We start from the raw sequence: 16,248 nt of genomic DNA on the forward strand, positions 1-16,248 counted from the left end.
GGGAACACTTAAACAACACAATGTAACTCCAAGTCAATCACACTTCTGTGAAATCAAACTGTCCACTTAGGAAGCAACACTGATTGACAATAAATGTCACATGCTGTTGTGCAAATGGAATATACAACAGGTGGAAATTATAGGCATTTAGCAAGACACCCCCAATAAAGGAGTGGTTCTGCAAGTGGTGACCAGACCACTTCTCAGTTCCTATGCTTCCTGGCTGATGTTTTGGTCACTTTTGAATGCTGGCGGTGCTTTCACTCTAGTGGTAGCATGAGACGGAGTCTACAACCCACACAAGTGGCTCAGGTAGTGCAGCTCATCCAGGATGGAACATCAATGCGAGCTGTGGCAAGAAGGTTTGCTGTGTCTGTCAGCGTAGTGTCCAGAGCATGGAGGCGCTACCAGGAGACAGGCCAGTACATCAGGAGACGTGGAGGAGGCCGTAGGAGGGCAACAACCCAGCAGCAGGACCGCTACCTCTGCCTTTGTGCAAGGAGGAGCAGGAGGAGCACTGCCAGAGCCCTGCAAAATGACCTCCAGCAGGCCACAAATATGCATGTGTCTGCTCAAACGGTCAGAAACAGACTCCATGAGGGTGGTATGAGTGTCCGACGTCCACAGGTGGGGGTTGTGCTTACAGCCCAACACCATGCAGGACGTTTGGCATTTGTCAGAGAACACCAAGATTGGCAAATTCGCCACTGGCGCCCTGTGCTCATCACAGATGAAAGCAGGTTCACACTGAGCACGTGACAGACGTGACTGAGTTTGGATACGCCGTGAAGAACGTTCTGCTGCCTGCAACATCCTCCAGCATGACCGGTTTGGCGGTGGGTCAGTCATGGTGTGGGGTGACATTTCTTTGGGGGGCCGCACAGCCCTCCATGTGCTCGCCAGAGGTAGCCTGACTGCCATTAGATACCGAGATGAGATCCTCAGACCCCTTGTGAGACCATATGCTGGTGCAGTTGGCCCTGGGTTCCTCCTAATGCAAGACTTGTTTTAAGGACATTACATCAAAGTTGGATCAGCCTGTAGTGTGGTTTTCCACTTAAATTTTGAGTGTGACTCCAAATCCAGACCTCCATGGGTTGATAATTTAGATTTCCATTGATAATTTCTGTGTGATTTTGTTGTCAGCACATTCAACTATGTAAAGAAAAAAGTATATAATAAGAATATTTCATTAATTCAGATCTAGGATGTGTTATTTTAGTGTTCCCTTTTTTTTGAGCAGTGTATATATATATATCCCAAAGCCCCAGGGCAGTGACAGGGGACATTACCCTGTGTAGGGTAGCGTCCTTCGGATGGAACATTAAACGGCTGTCGTGACTCTCTGTGGTCACTTATACTAAGAGTAGGGGTATTAACCCCAGTGGCCTGGCTAAATTCCCAATCTGGCCTTCATGCCACCTAATCATCCCCAGCTTCCAATTGGCTCATTCATCGCCACATCCTCTCCCCTGTAACTATTGTCCAGGTCGTTTCTGTAAATGAGAATGTGTTCTCAGTCAACATACCTGGTAAAATAAGTGTTAAATAAATCACTTTGAGAACATAGGCCATAGGCTACTTAGATGATCAGATATCACAAATCAGGCCAGATGTATACTCTACAACTGGTAGAGTATAATTGTACTTTAATTGTACCTCATCATTTGAATAAAGTGCTTCACCTGTAGTAAACGTTGTCCCTCCAGAACGATCTTCCTTGTAGCGCTCTAAACGCTCATGCCTTCTACACTTCCTATGTTGTCCGGCATGCTGCGTTTAGAATGAACCTGTACTTCCCCCTAGTGTCTATTCAATGACCTGGTGTTTGCACGTAAACACATGCAGAGTTCTTGAGTTATTGTCTCGGTTGTGTTGACGACAGAGTCAACCATTGTAATAAAATGCTACCACCGAACTGTTTTGTCTCAAGGGTCTCTTTCAAGCTAAATGTAACTAAGGTAGCAACATTTGACAGGGGAGCTATTTTTAAAATCATATAATACTACCACGGCTACTCTGACCACAAGGGGTCCCCCTCTGCCTACATGAGGGTGTGGTATGAGGAAGAAACTAGTCTCGGGGGAAACTGAGTTGCAGGGAAATAAAGTATTTAATGAAATGTAATACAAAACCAAGTTTGTTTATTTTGTCGCTCTCAATATGTATATTTCGAGGGAATTGCAGGTTGAAATGAAGTGTTATTATACATGACCAGTTTTATTCCATGAGCTATTGGAATTTATATCAAATCTAGGTAGGTCTATTAACACATAAAAGCATATATGCCTACACATAGAGACATCTGAAATCTAGCGTAGGGCAGGCAGGCTATAACAAAGTATAATTTCACAGCCACTGTGCCTCTGCCACAGAACTACAAACAGCTATAACCAAACCAAACCTTTTCAGTCCAAAATGAGCCAATAGATGGAGGCAGCATTTAGGAACCAAAACATTGGGAGGCCTTATTGAAGAGTTACATTAGGTTACCCACAGAAACTGGCCAACCTATGCAAAATGTACAAAAGGGGTCACAATACAAAAGGGTCACATGCTTAGATTTTTTTTTCAATGTATATAGTTGAGATTATTGAATAGGTTATCTATACAATATATAGATAGTCTATATCATGGTATGAGTCCTTGGGAAGACCCAGAGTTACCTCTGCTGCAGAGGATAAGTTCATTAGAGTTCCCAACCTCAGAAATTGCAGCACAAATAAATGCTTCACAGAGTTCAAGTAACAGACACATCTCAACATCAACTGTTCAGAGGACAGTGCGTGAATCAGGCCTTCATGGTCGAATTGCTGAAAACGAAACACTACTAAAGGACACCAATAACAAGAAGAGACTTCTTCCAAGAAACACGAGCAATGGGCATTAGACTGGAGGAATTCTGTCCTTTGGTCTGATGAGTCCAAATTTGAGATTTTTGGTTCCATCTACAGTGTCTTTGTGAGGAACAGAGTAGGTGAACCGATGATCTCTGCATGTGTGGTTCCCACCGTGAAGCATGGAGGAGGAGGTGTGATGGTGTTGGGGTGCTTTGCTGGTGAGACTGTCAGTGATTTATTTAGAATTCAAGGCACACTTAACCAGCATGGCTACCACAGCATTCTGCAGCTAAACACCATCCCAACTATTTTGCATTTAGGGGGACTATCATTTGTTTTTCAACAGGACAATGACCTAACACACCTCCAGGCTGTGTAAGGGCTATTTGACCAAGAAGGAGAGTGATGGAGTGCTGCATCAGATGACCTGGCCTCCACAATCACCTGACCTCAACCCAATTGAGATGGTTTGAGATGAGTTGGACCGCAGAGTGAAGGAAAAGCAGCCAACAAGTGCTCAGCATATGTGGGAAATCCTTCAAGACTGTTGGAAAAATATTCCAGGTGAAGCTGGTTGAGAGAATGCCAAGAGTGTGTAAAGCTGTCATCAAGGCAAAGGGTGGTTACTTTGAAGAATCTCAAATATAACATATTTGGATTTGTTTAACACTTTTTTGGTTACTACATGATTCCATATGTGTTATTTCATAGTTTTGATGTCTTCACTATTATTCTACAATGTAGAAAATAGTTTTAAAAAATAAAGAAAACCCCTGGAATGAGTAGGTGTGTCCAAACTTTTGACTGGTACTGTATGACCATGTTGTTGTCTCTTTAAAGCCACACTGTAAGATGTACATACCATCAAAGAGTGGGACACCAACAAAACATAAACAATGGAGCAAGTGTAATGTTCACATACAATGCAAATACTGTAGCACTTGACTAAAGCTCTGCCTTATCTCAGCTCACTGGTCACGATAACAACACCCACGCGTAGCACGCACTCCAGCAGGTATATCTCACTGGTCATCCCAAAAGCCAACACCTAATTTGGCCTTCTTTCCTTCCAGTTCTCTGCTGCCAATGACTGGAACGAATTGCAAAAATCGCTGGAGTTTGAGACTTATATCACCGTCATTAACTTTAAACATCAGCTATCTGAGCAGTCAACCGATCGCTGCAGCTGTACACAGCCCATCTGTAAAAAAAAGTTTAACTTTTTTGCTCTTTTGCACACCAGTATTTCTATTTGCACATCATCATCTGCACATCTGTCACTCCTATGTTAATTTGCTAAATTATAATTACTTCGCTACTATGGCCTATTTATTGCCTTACCTCCTCATGCCATTTGCACACACTATATAGACTTTTTTCTATTATGTTATTCACTGTACGCTTGTTTATTCCATGTGTAACTCTGTTGTTGTTTGTGTCGCACTGCTTTGCTTTATCTTGGCCAGGTCGCAGTTGTAAATGAGAACTTGTTCTCAACTGGCCTACCTGGTTAAATAAAGGTGAAATAAATCCAAATGAAACAGTAATGACATCCCATTAGAACAGCGTTGTGCTTGTTTTATGATTTGAAACTACAATTTGTTTACAGTACCAATATGACAACAAAAACATGAACATTTGATGGATGACAACTGAATATAGTTAGGGTAGGTCTATTTTTAAGTCATGTACCTCCAATTCAGAGAAGGCTGGTGGGAGTAGCAATAGGAGGACGGGCTCATTGTAATGGTTTTAATGGAATCAATGGAATGGAGTCAAACAAGTTGTTTCCATTACGTTTTTTGTGTTTTGCACCATTCCATTGATTCCATTACAATGAGCCCGTCCTCCAATAGCTCCTCCCACCAGCCTCTTCTACTCAACATCAAGGAATATGATTCATCAGTTAAAATGACTGGAAATATTTTCTTACTGGAAAATAGCAGACTGTCGCTTTAAGAGGAAATACGCTCCAACTGTTCCAAATATGGTCATGTCACCGCCCCGTAAACAACGCTCAATCGCAGGCTAGTGTGCATGAGCCTGTGCAGGAAAGATAGTAGTGGAAATAGGGCAGGGTCCAGGGACTGGACATAATATTCGCATTGGTATTCATTATTCTATGGGAATGGTTTCTAGATGATAGGCTATTCATTGCGCGGCTGCACAGATTTGGACAGCAACCCAGATCTGCTTTCTAGGGCGATGGGATCAACCGAAAACAAGCTCGTGTGGGATTTGTAACGATTGAAACCTGTGTTAGTGCGCAACTTCGGAAACTAAGTGGAGTCGATCTGGCGACGCGCAAGAATGTCGCAATTGAGTGGTAACTGGTACTTTCCATAGGATCGTTAGCTGTATATGAGTAGCCTATGTGTCGTGACTTCACAGTAACGGTGTCTTTCAATGGTGGTAGTACGCACTATCTTGGTTCATGATCATTGCAGATCGCACAATATCTTGCGAAACCAGGAATGAATTTACAGGAGGTTTACCCGTGTTGAAATACCTTCAAACATTAAGGACATTTTCCTTGCGTGCCTTTTGTATAGAATGTCTGTGAGGAAACGTGCGTAATGTTGACTTTGGGTGTATGGAGATGTTGGGCAACGGAGCATCCATAACAACACAGAGGGATTGTCAACCAAAACAGACTTTGAAAAACAATGAGTCAAGATGAAGGGATTTCCTTGTCGGTCCCCTCTTCCAGTCCTGGCTCGAACACAAAGGTTGCCCGCGGGGGATCTGCTGGCTCCCGGGAAGAGAGAGGCTGTGGTGACCCCATCCCCGCCGCTGGGACATTCTGGCACGACTCTGTGGTCAGCGGAAGCATCAGTCCGAGTATCCTGAGCTGTCCGATGGACAGTGGCTGCTTGTTATCTACGGGGAAATGTAAAAGCAGGGCCGTCACCGTGGCATATGTCGTCAACAGCGAGCTCACTCAACTGCACACCGCAGAGAACATGGCCCTGCATTGCCTGAAAGACGCGTGCGAGTCCGTGGGAAGTCAACTAGAAATAATACATTTTGGAAAGATCGACTTTGGGGAGACGTGTGTGCTTGACCAGTTCTATAATGCAGGTAAGAGGTGATGACATGCAGAGTGCATGAGGTGGGTTATTGAATATGTTGCACTCAAACTATCAGAACCAAACCATATTTACTTTTGTCACTGTCTTTTCATCCAAATCAACCCCCAGACATCAAATCCCAGCCTTCAACACATGACATAGGGGATATTCATATAAGGTCAAACGTTTTAGAACACCTACTCATTCAAGGGTTTTTCTTTATTTGTACTATTTTCTACATTGTAGAATGATATTGAAGACATCAAAACTATGAAATAACACATATGGAATCATGTAGTAACCAAAAAAAGAGTTAAACAAATCAAAATATAGTCTATATTTGAGATTCTTCAAATAGCCACTCTTTGCTCTGACACTTTTGAATGAGTAGGTGTTCTAAAACATTTGACCGGTAGTGTATTTACCAGGTTCACTACTGTTCAATAAACATTCCTGTGGGTGGGAATTGGGCTACGGTGCACATTAATCCACATGCCACACCACTTGCTCTAATGGGGCTTCCATGGTGGTTGCTGTGAGCAGCACACAGAAAACTGCAGAAAACATTTTTACATGTCATGGCTTAGAAGCCTTACATTTAACCTCCCCAGTTTCCATATTTCTTTCCACTACATAGCCTATAGCCTACCCATTTGTGTTCATCTGGAACACATAGAGCACTGAATAGACTCAATGGGGGAATGCCTAATTTGCTCCACAAATGTGCCTCCTGAAATGAGCCTCCTGAGCGTCATGGATTGTTCTGCTAAGTATGAGCAGGGGTTTGAGTTTCCATTAGACTCCAGAAGTGAACTGAACCTTTTGATTAAAGCACTTTTCCTTCCCTTCAACCCAAATGGAAATGTGTTGTTGCCTAGTGGGGTTTCTTAAAAGTCAGATTTTCAAAATGAGTATTACTGTGTGTTTGCAAGGATCACTCCTTCATATGAATAGCAGCTGATGACCTGGATGTTGTACCGTGGTCGATTTTATGGTCCACTGTACGGTCAACTATAACGCTATTTGCCAACCCTCAAGGTTTGAAATACAGGATGGGAGATGATGAGGGACATACTATAAAGTATTCAAACCATGTTGCAGAGACATTGAAGTTGTATAGTTGCGGCCAGATATATTGGCGCCCTTGCACCTATTTTCTTGTCTCCACACCTTGTTATTGAAGTTTCAACATCGCAGAACCATTTTTATTTTTGTAAAGACATGGCATGGATAAGATTATTGGCACCCCGGAGCTAGTACTTGGTTGCAAAGCCTTTGGCCAAAATAACTGCCAACAAATGCTTATTGTAGCCATCAATGGACTTGCTGCACGTTTCTACTAGCTATTTGACCCACTCTTCAGCAAAAAACTGCTATATTTTTTCCCTCCGCCGACGGCTGTTTTCACCATAGGTTATGGGTGTGATTCAGATCTGTGCTCTTTGCTGACCAACAGTCTTTCCCCCCCTCTTGAACCATTCCAGGGTGCTTTCGATCTGCGTTTGGGGTTGTTGACTTGCTGGAAAAACCCCGACCATCAACAGATACAATGTTTTTGGACAGCGGGTTGAACATTGCACTCTAAAACACCTTGATAATCTCCTGATTTCATGATGTCTTGCACACATTTAATGCCCCCCAGTACAAGAGGCAGAAAAGCAACCTCACAGCATTATCAAACCTTCCCCATGTTTGATTTTACGGTGGGTGTTCTTTTCGTTGAATGCTTAATTTGGTCATTGGTAAATATAGGAGACCCCACTGCTGAAAGAGACACAATAAATCCTGATTGAACTTCTCAGAAACCCACCTAAACAAACCTAAATCCTGGGGGAAATGTTCTGTGGACCAATGAAACAAAATTATAGCTCTTTGGCAATACAGATCAGCACTGTGTTTACTGATGACTAAATGAAGCATTCAATGAAAATAACACCCTCCCTACAATCAAGTATTTGGAAGGTTTGATAATGCTATGGGGTTGCTTTGCTGCTCTGGTACTGAGGGCATTGAACTTGCGCAGGGCATCATGAAACAGCAGATTATTAGGTCATTTGGAGTCCAATGTTAAAACTAGTGTCCAAAAAATGGGGAACCATTAAAGGTTGTTGGTCTTCCAGCAGGACAACAACCCAAAACACACATCAAAAAGCACCCAGAAATGGTTCAATAAGACATTTATTTTATTTCAATCACTTAGCAGATGTTCTTATCCGAATTACAGGAGCAATTAGGGTTAAGTGCCTTGCTCAAAGGCACATCGACATATTCTTCACCTAGTCAGCTCTGGGATTCGAACCTTTCAGTTACTGGCCCAACTCTCTTACCTGCTAGGCTATCTGCTGCCCCAGATGAGATGCTTGAATGTTCTGGAGAGGCCAGCAAAGAGTCTAGATCTGAAACATATCCAAAACCTATGGCGAGAGCTGAAAACAGCAGTTGGTGGAGGGTGCCCCTTAAGCACAGCAGTTTGCTGCTTAAGAGTGGTCCAAATTACCAGTAGAAAGGTGCAGCAGGGGCCTCCCGAGTGGTCTAAGGCGCTGCATCGCAGTACTAGCTGTGCCACCAGAGACTCTGGGTTCGAGCCCAGGCTCTGTTGCAGCCGGCCGCGACCGGGAGGACCATGGGGCGACGTACAATTGGCCCAGCGTCATCCGGGTTAGGGAGGGTTTGCCCGGTAGGGATATCCTTGTCTCATCGCGCACTAGCGACTCCTGTGTGGGCCGGGCGCAGTGCACGCTGACCAGGTCGCCAGGTGTTTCCTCCGACACACTGGTGCGGCTGGCTTCCGGGTTGGATGCGCGCTGTGTTAAGAAGCAGTGCGGCTTGGTTGGGTTGTGTTTCGAAGGACGCATGGCTTTCGACCTTCGTCTCTCCCGAGCCCGTATGGGGGTTGTAGCGATGAGACAAGATAGTAACTACTAACAATTGGATACCACGAAATTGGGGAGAAAAGGGGGGGGATTTTTTTTTAAAGAGGGGAAAAAAAGAAAGGTGCAGCAGGCTCATTGACAAGAACCATTTGTCTGCAATTATCTTGGCCAAATGCTGTGCAACCAAGTACTAGTTCTGTGGAGCCAATTATTTTTGTTCTTTATTTTGTCAATTCAAATCGTATATTTAAGTTTACAAAAATAAAATTGGTTCTGCAATATTGAAAATCTAATAATATTGTGTGGTGACCAAACTTTTTTTTTTAAATGTCAACTTAATTTAGAAGAAATAGGGAATTATTCAAGAAAGGGGTGCCAATATTTTTGGCCGCAACTGTATATAGCTAATGCAGTTGTATCCCTGACACGCATAAAATACACAGTAATAACACTAATGACATATTCTCCATGGTAATATTCCATAATACAATAGGGCATTTTCTCAGTGAAGTAAATGTTAAAACACACGTGTTGTATAGACTTAGCTGACATCATAGCTTAAAGGATTGTCGGTTGTCAAAACATTGTTGGTTGTGTAAACAGAACTAAATTTTCCCCCTTTTTTTTGGTTTGGCTATTTTCCACAGGGCCTCTGTGGATTTTCAGTATAATTCAAATGGGAGGTGGAAAGCAGTTCCCAGAAACCCCTTTTGTATCTGTTAAATGAACACAAGCTTTATTGAGATGACTGACAGAAGCTTCTTAAAGATTGCCAACTTCTTTATCGTGTTCCTGCAACAGGACATGTTAGGGATGGAATCATGGAACACAAGAAACGAGAACAAAACTCTAGCTTTTGTATACAATGAACTAGAGGCTTGTCCGCTTTACTCCTTATTTGGAAGAGTTGAACTACCCCATTCGGAATGACAGTGCTTACCTCATAAGAAGGGAGCATTCACAGAACATGTAAATAAGTGCATCAGCAATGTGCAAGTGGAAGCACATTTTCACAGTACATCAAACAGCTGTTCAGATCCATACAAAATGTTCACATGTTGTGACCTCGCTGAGTAAACACAGCAGTGGCTATTGACCTAACCCCATCAGCTCAATAGATAAAGGTCAAAGCACACATCCATCCTAATGAAGTGAGCCAGTGGCGTAGGCTACTGTTAAAAAAGGGGCCATGGTTTTCAATGGATAATGGATCAAAATTGATCCAAATAAATGGATAATGCTTTGCCTTTACTGTATGTTGGTCCCCAAAGGACAACTCTCTTGCGCTGACTACCACCTGTAACTGTGCCGGGAAGCAGTATAAGCCATAGCTATGGCATGCAGGAAAGTACCGTCATGGTTGATCATTATACCACATGTCTGTGTCATTTGGATGGAGGACAATAGTGTTTAAGAGTCCATGGTGATTCCGAGAACAGTATTACCTTGGTATAAGTGTTTGTTTACTCCTCCGCTAAAGTGGCTCCGCTGTGGGCTGAACTGAACCATTGGCTGTCTGACTGTGCGAACTAGACGACAAGCCTGTACACAGTGTCTTCTCACACCAGGGACCCAGTGTGTGTTCCATTCAGTTGCTCAAATGTTTGTCCTTTTGAGAGTCTGTATCCATGACATCCCAAATCCTACCATGTAAATCTCTGGAGAAGAAAGCCTGGATGTTTCACCCAGAGTCTCTCCTCATTTCAGTTGGTCCCGAAATGAAGTACTGAACTTCAGCACCATATCACTGGAGGCTGTCATAAAGGAAACAGTCAAACTGTTGTGATGTACAGTAGAGGTCACCTGGAGGGAACAACTCTCCCCAAACGATGTGGTATCACATGAGACAAAAGATTGAATGTATAGTCAAGAGTGTGTCCTTTGATAGAGAATTCTATTCTGGAGAAGTATCTATAGAGTATATTCAAAGGTTATCAGTCACTCAACATTACAGGATAGGCCTACACACACCACATTCAGCATTGTTTTCCCTGTCAAAGGATTCCACCACAAGATCCCACATGCACTCTGACCTGAAGGCTGGCTGGCTGGCAGCTGTCACTCTCTGCTCCTATTGGTTGTCTACTAAGTTGTTTATCCATGTTCATGTGTACGCTGGCTGCCCATGTGGGTCAGAAAGCATTAGGTCAGGAGAAATTGGATCACCAACCACATTACTTTCCAGGAAATATAGTCTTTACTGGAAAGGAAGAGAAAAAATCCATGTGTTCCTCAGAAAAATAGAGTGGTGTAGAGTGTTGGTTGACCAAAGCACTCTGTCAGGTTTTATCTGCAGTTTGGGTATGTGGTGTCATATTTGCCAGCAGCAGTTGGCAGTAGGGCAAGGGAGTAGTTATGACCTGTTGATGTTGGCAGGGTGAGACTATTGCGTGACCTCACAAAGGTATCTTGGTGCTGTATTTCTTTATTGCCAGGTGATCACTTTGTATATTAGTATCCTTCATGTTAAATGGAATTACGTTGAGACATAAAGTGCCCTTGTTAAAAACAAGTTCTGTTTAGTTTGTTTCTTTAACAAGAGGCCAATCAGGAAGTATAAGGCCAATCTTGGCAACTGGCACTGTAGGGACCAGGCAGCTCCTTGTGTTTGTGAGTTTGGTTGGGATCAATTCACATTCTGTTCTTACACTTTACCCTTGGGCCATGGCACTCACTACTCACTCTCTGAAATATGCTAGTGTGAACAGAAACTAAACTACCAGATGCCGAGGATTCCTTCTACCGAAGGCCCTGGTGCTATTGACAAGTTACTCTCCTTTCCAGTCAGAGCTGGGGTTTGTCTCTTTCCTGCATATTGCGCTCATTTCTAAAAAAATAAGTAGTATTTCTTGTTTTTGGGCAAGGCTTCCCACCAGCTTATTAACCATTGTAAAAGTACCCTGCATTCTTTCTTATGGCTGGTGTTATTTATAGAATCAGGCACGACATGCTCAATTTAAACACCAACACGGTGTCTTATTCCTTCCATTGTTTTTGCATAACAACACTGAACCTAATTTGGGCACTTTAAGCCTCTTTTAACTGGTTTGGTTTCATGGGCGAATCAACCCTGATCTGAAAATAACAATACACGTCTGAGTGCTTAAATTGCTTCCTGGAAGCAGCTAGCAACACTGGATGCTTGTTTGAATTGATTATTAGTCCCATAGATTTTTCTTGACTGATTGTAGGACATCATGATGCACTGGTAGTTCCCTCTTCAATTCCCCTTCAATTTGACTGCAGGGAAACATAATGGAATGTGAACGGAGCACACTGCAGATAAAGGTCTCCAAGAACTCTGCTGGAATTCTGGCAGCGGACGTTCACATTTCTCTCACTCAACACCGTCATAGTTTGATCATGGATAGATGGATTATCACTGAGCAGAATGTGCTGAGAAATAAATGATTAAGCTTCAGTCATTCAATCGTCCATCCACAATGGCGCGACGCCAACTGCTGAAATTCTCAACAAAGGCCTGAGAATTTTCATACTACAATCTGAAATAATTACATTCTCAAGTGTTCTCATCTTGTGTATGTCTCGCTGGCATTTATTCACTGTGGGTGGTCAAAAGATATGCTTGAAGTACAGCTACAGGATTTTGGGGGGGGGATACGCTTGAGATCTTCAAAATATGAATTAAATATGGGAATGTAACGTTACTCTTACAGTTTTTCTTGCATGTCAACATTTGCATACATAAAGACACGCAGTTTATTAGGTACACCCATTTAGTACCAGGTCAGACCCCCCTTTGCCTCTAGAACAGCCTGAATTCTTTGGGGACTAGAAACATTGCTCAATTGGTATCAAGGGAGCTAACGTGTGCCAGGAAAACATTCCCCACATCATTAAACTACCGCCACCAGCCTGTACCATTGACACCAGGAACGATGGGGCCTTGGACTCATGCTGCTGATGCCAAATCCTGACTCTGCCACCAGCATGACGCAACCGGAACCGGGATTCGTTGGACCAGGCAATGTTTTTCCACTCCTCAATTGTCCAGTGTTGGTGATCACGTGTCCACTAAAAGCCGCTTCTTCTTGTTTTTAGCTGATAGGAGTAGAAACCAGTGTGGTCGACAAGGACCGACGAGTTGTGCGTTCCGAGATGCCATTCTGCACACCACTGTTGTATTGTGCCGTTTGTTTGTGGCCCGCCTGTTCGCTTGCATGATTCTTGCCATTCTCCTTTGACCTCTCTCATCAACGAGCTGTTTTCGACCACAGGACTGCTGCTGACTGGATATTTTTTGTTTGTCGCACCATTCTCGGTAAATCCTAAAGACTGTTGTGCGTGAAAAAGCCCAGGAAGGCGGGCGTTTCTGAGATACAGGAACCGTAGTCTGACTTTTTAATGGCGGTTTTGGAGCAGTGGTTCCTTCCTTGCTGAGAGGCCTTTCACGTTATGTCGATATAGAATTAGTTTTTCTGTGGATATAGATACTTTTGTACCTGTTTCCTCCAGCATCTTCACAAGGTCCTTTCCTGTTGTTCTGGGATAGATTTGCACTTTTCACACCAAAGTACGTTCATCTCAAGGAGACAGAACACATCTCCTTCCTGAGCAGTATGATGGCTGCATGGTCCCATGGTGTTTATACTTGCGTACTATTGATTGTACAAATGAACGTGGTACCTTCAGGCATTTGGAAATTGCTCCCAAGGATGACTCAGCCTTTTTTGGGGGGGGTTCTCTGAATGATTTAGTGTTGTTCGTCAGAATAAGCATCAGTAAAGTGCTTAGTGAAAAGAGCATCGGTCTTAGATATATTCAACGCTGTATTACCGGGAGTCACGACTGCAGCGGTGGCTGTCAAGTTCAAGGAATAGTTGAAGACACAGAGTATGAATAAGAGCTGCAGTCTGTCCTCACCCATTGTTGTGTCTGTGCGTTGTTCTGAGAAGGGAAATGAAACTTCTTTTTTTTTCTGTCAGTAAATGGATAGACGTCAGAGAATAGTACTCAGTAAAAGGCAAGGGCACCAAGAACTCACACAATGTTCCTCCGCTATTCCCAGAGACCCATTTCCTCCTTCTGTTTGGTTGTTCACTGTTCTGTTCTTTGGAAAAGATCAGCAGTGGGGGAGATGTGCCACCCCCTCTGTTGGCACTGCGAAATGGGCAGTGCCAACAAAGGGGGTGGCAGATTATGACCGCTCGTGTGTCACAGTTGAGAGACTTCCAACCTTGTTTTGAGGATTCAAATACAACAGAAAAACAAGGACTTGCGTACATGGCCTACATCACTTTTGTGTGCAGAGTTGTTTATCACCAGCTATTCATGTTTCGAGAGTTGGCTGTTGATAATTGGCTAGTGTATCACCACTAACACTTATAACCCATTGATGCTGCATCTATTCCCTAAACTCAAAATCAATATTTTCTATCAAGTCTCTCATATCCCAGCACTCTTTAAACCATACTTTTAAAACAAAGTGCCAGTACAAATGTGCATAATGCAGTCAAGTGTACAGTACTGCATCATGCCTCGCCAGACACCTCAGTGTTGTCAGCTGAGAGCTGAGGAGCTCTTAAGTCAAAGAGGCCACTCATGTCTCCTCTTACTCTCTAGCACAAGACTCTCATTCTCTGCGTCCACCACATTTTCCACCTAAAGCATCATTCATATAAGCCCTGCCCTATGTAAGCTAATATTTTCCCCTGGCTCATAACTAATCCTATACAAGGCAGAGGCTTCCAAGGATAGCGCGGTATGTACCCCACCCGTTTCCTCATAGAAGTGTCTGTGACGTTCTAACTTCTACACAGATGGATGCCTCCACTACTGGTATCAAACATTTGCAGTTGTAACGGCCGTCGTTGGTGGAAGAAGGTGAGGACCAAGGTGCAGCGTTGTACATGTTCGGCATTTTATTAAATATAACTGAACACTAGATGACAAAGTAACAAAAGGCACAACCGAAACAGCTCCGTCAGGTGCAACACACACTAAACAGAAAATAACTACCCACAACCCATAGTGGGAAAACAGGCTGCCTAAGTATGGTTCTCAATCAGAGACAACGATTGCCAGCTGCCTCCGATTGGGAACCATACTAGGCCAAACACATACAAAATAGAAAACATAGAACACAAAACATAGAATGCCCACCCCAACTCACGCCCTGACCAAACCAAAATAGAGACCTAACAAAGGAACTAAGGTCAGGACGTGACAGCAGTTCTCTGGTCTTTTCACATTAACACATCTCTCAAATGTAATATTGATGGGGGCCCCTCTGCTAGCGGATAAATGAGTCCCGTAATATATTATTCAACAGCAAGCCTGTACTATCTGGAATGAGGAGATGCTGGCATTTGACCTCATCCAGTATTCATACTCACTGTACATCAGCAGTCTCTGATCTTTTGCATGATCTGTATTGTCTTCAGCATAACAATTATCGTTTTATTTCCTATTGCGTATGTCTGTAACAGGGACTCAGTCTCAAGCAATGGTCCCTTTAATTTTACGTTTACTGTGAACACTGAGGCTGTACCGACTTTAAGTTGCAGTTTTAACAGTGGCCAAGTTGGCTACTGTGGCTACTTGATCTTAATGTAGGCAGGCCTACCAGAGTGGCCTACCATCAACAACAATGGAGAAAATGAATCCCATAACATTTTAACATGGAAATAGCTGTTATATCATTCAGCCTACAGTAGCAGATAATGTGTGGTGTTCAATGTAGGCCTACATTCCATGAGACTTGAAAAAAAACATGCAGGGCTTGACATTAGCCTGTTTATCCACTTGTCCACTTAACATTATTGCAGAGAATCAGACAAATTAAGCTACCCTCTGCCTTTAACATTGCCCCTTTAAGACAAAAGAAAAAGCTCTTTACCTGACTAGCTTTTGAAAGATGTCAGGAAATGCACACATTTTGTGCTCTTGTAGGAAGCAATCACTCCCCTATTGCTGACTTCAAATGATCTATAACTGGGCTCGTAACTCACTAACTAGCAAAGGATATGAACAAAATATGCACATGCGGCTACATGCAGCTCTTGCTTTGATCTCAAAACAAGCTCGTCTACTCATGATCACAGCACTCCAATTCAAGTAAATGGCACAGATCCATATTTGGCAATGGTCTATATGCATTTAGGCCTACTGCAGCTCTGATTGGCTATGCCGCACGGTCTGTGTAGAGTGCAGGCTGAGTCGTGCACAGTAGAATCCTACTCAGATGCTTTCTGCCTACAACAAAATGTCTTGCATAGTTCGTTTTGTTTTGGTATGTTGGTATGTTGCACTGAAAGTGCCTAATATTGCGTTGATTTGATCACAATTGCCACAGTAAAGGGAAACCTTGATAGTGTTAACTGGGCTCTGATTTTTCTTCTGTGCCTGTGCTGCAGTCCTGGGGGAGCTGCGTGGCAGTCTCTGGGCCACTGCGTGCCCAGTGCACGCACGCAGTTTAGAGGGAACTGTTGTCTCAGTGATGGC

At 43.3% G+C, this 16,248-nt stretch overlaps 1 protein-coding gene across 1 annotated transcript in view; it reads left to right on the forward strand.

Moving 5' to 3' along the window:
* Positions 1–4,868: 4,868 nt before the first annotated feature.
* LOC115139480 (mitogen-activated protein kinase kinase kinase 5-like) overlaps positions 4,869–16,248 on the forward strand; it is a 64,683-nt gene continuing 53,303 nt past the window's right edge. The window contains exon 1 of the mRNA XM_029676941.2: positions 4,869–5,921. Within this exon, the coding sequence (XP_029532801.1) occupies positions 5,507–5,921 (415 nt within the window). The 5' untranslated portion in view covers positions 4,869–5,506. The remainder of the gene's footprint in view (positions 5,922–16,248) is intronic.

The sequence above is a fragment of the Oncorhynchus nerka genome, linkage group LG13, assembly GCF_034236695.1.
Source record: "Oncorhynchus nerka isolate Pitt River linkage group LG13, Oner_Uvic_2.0, whole genome shotgun sequence".
Lineage (NCBI taxonomy): Eukaryota > Metazoa > Chordata > Actinopteri > Salmoniformes > Salmonidae > Oncorhynchus > Oncorhynchus nerka.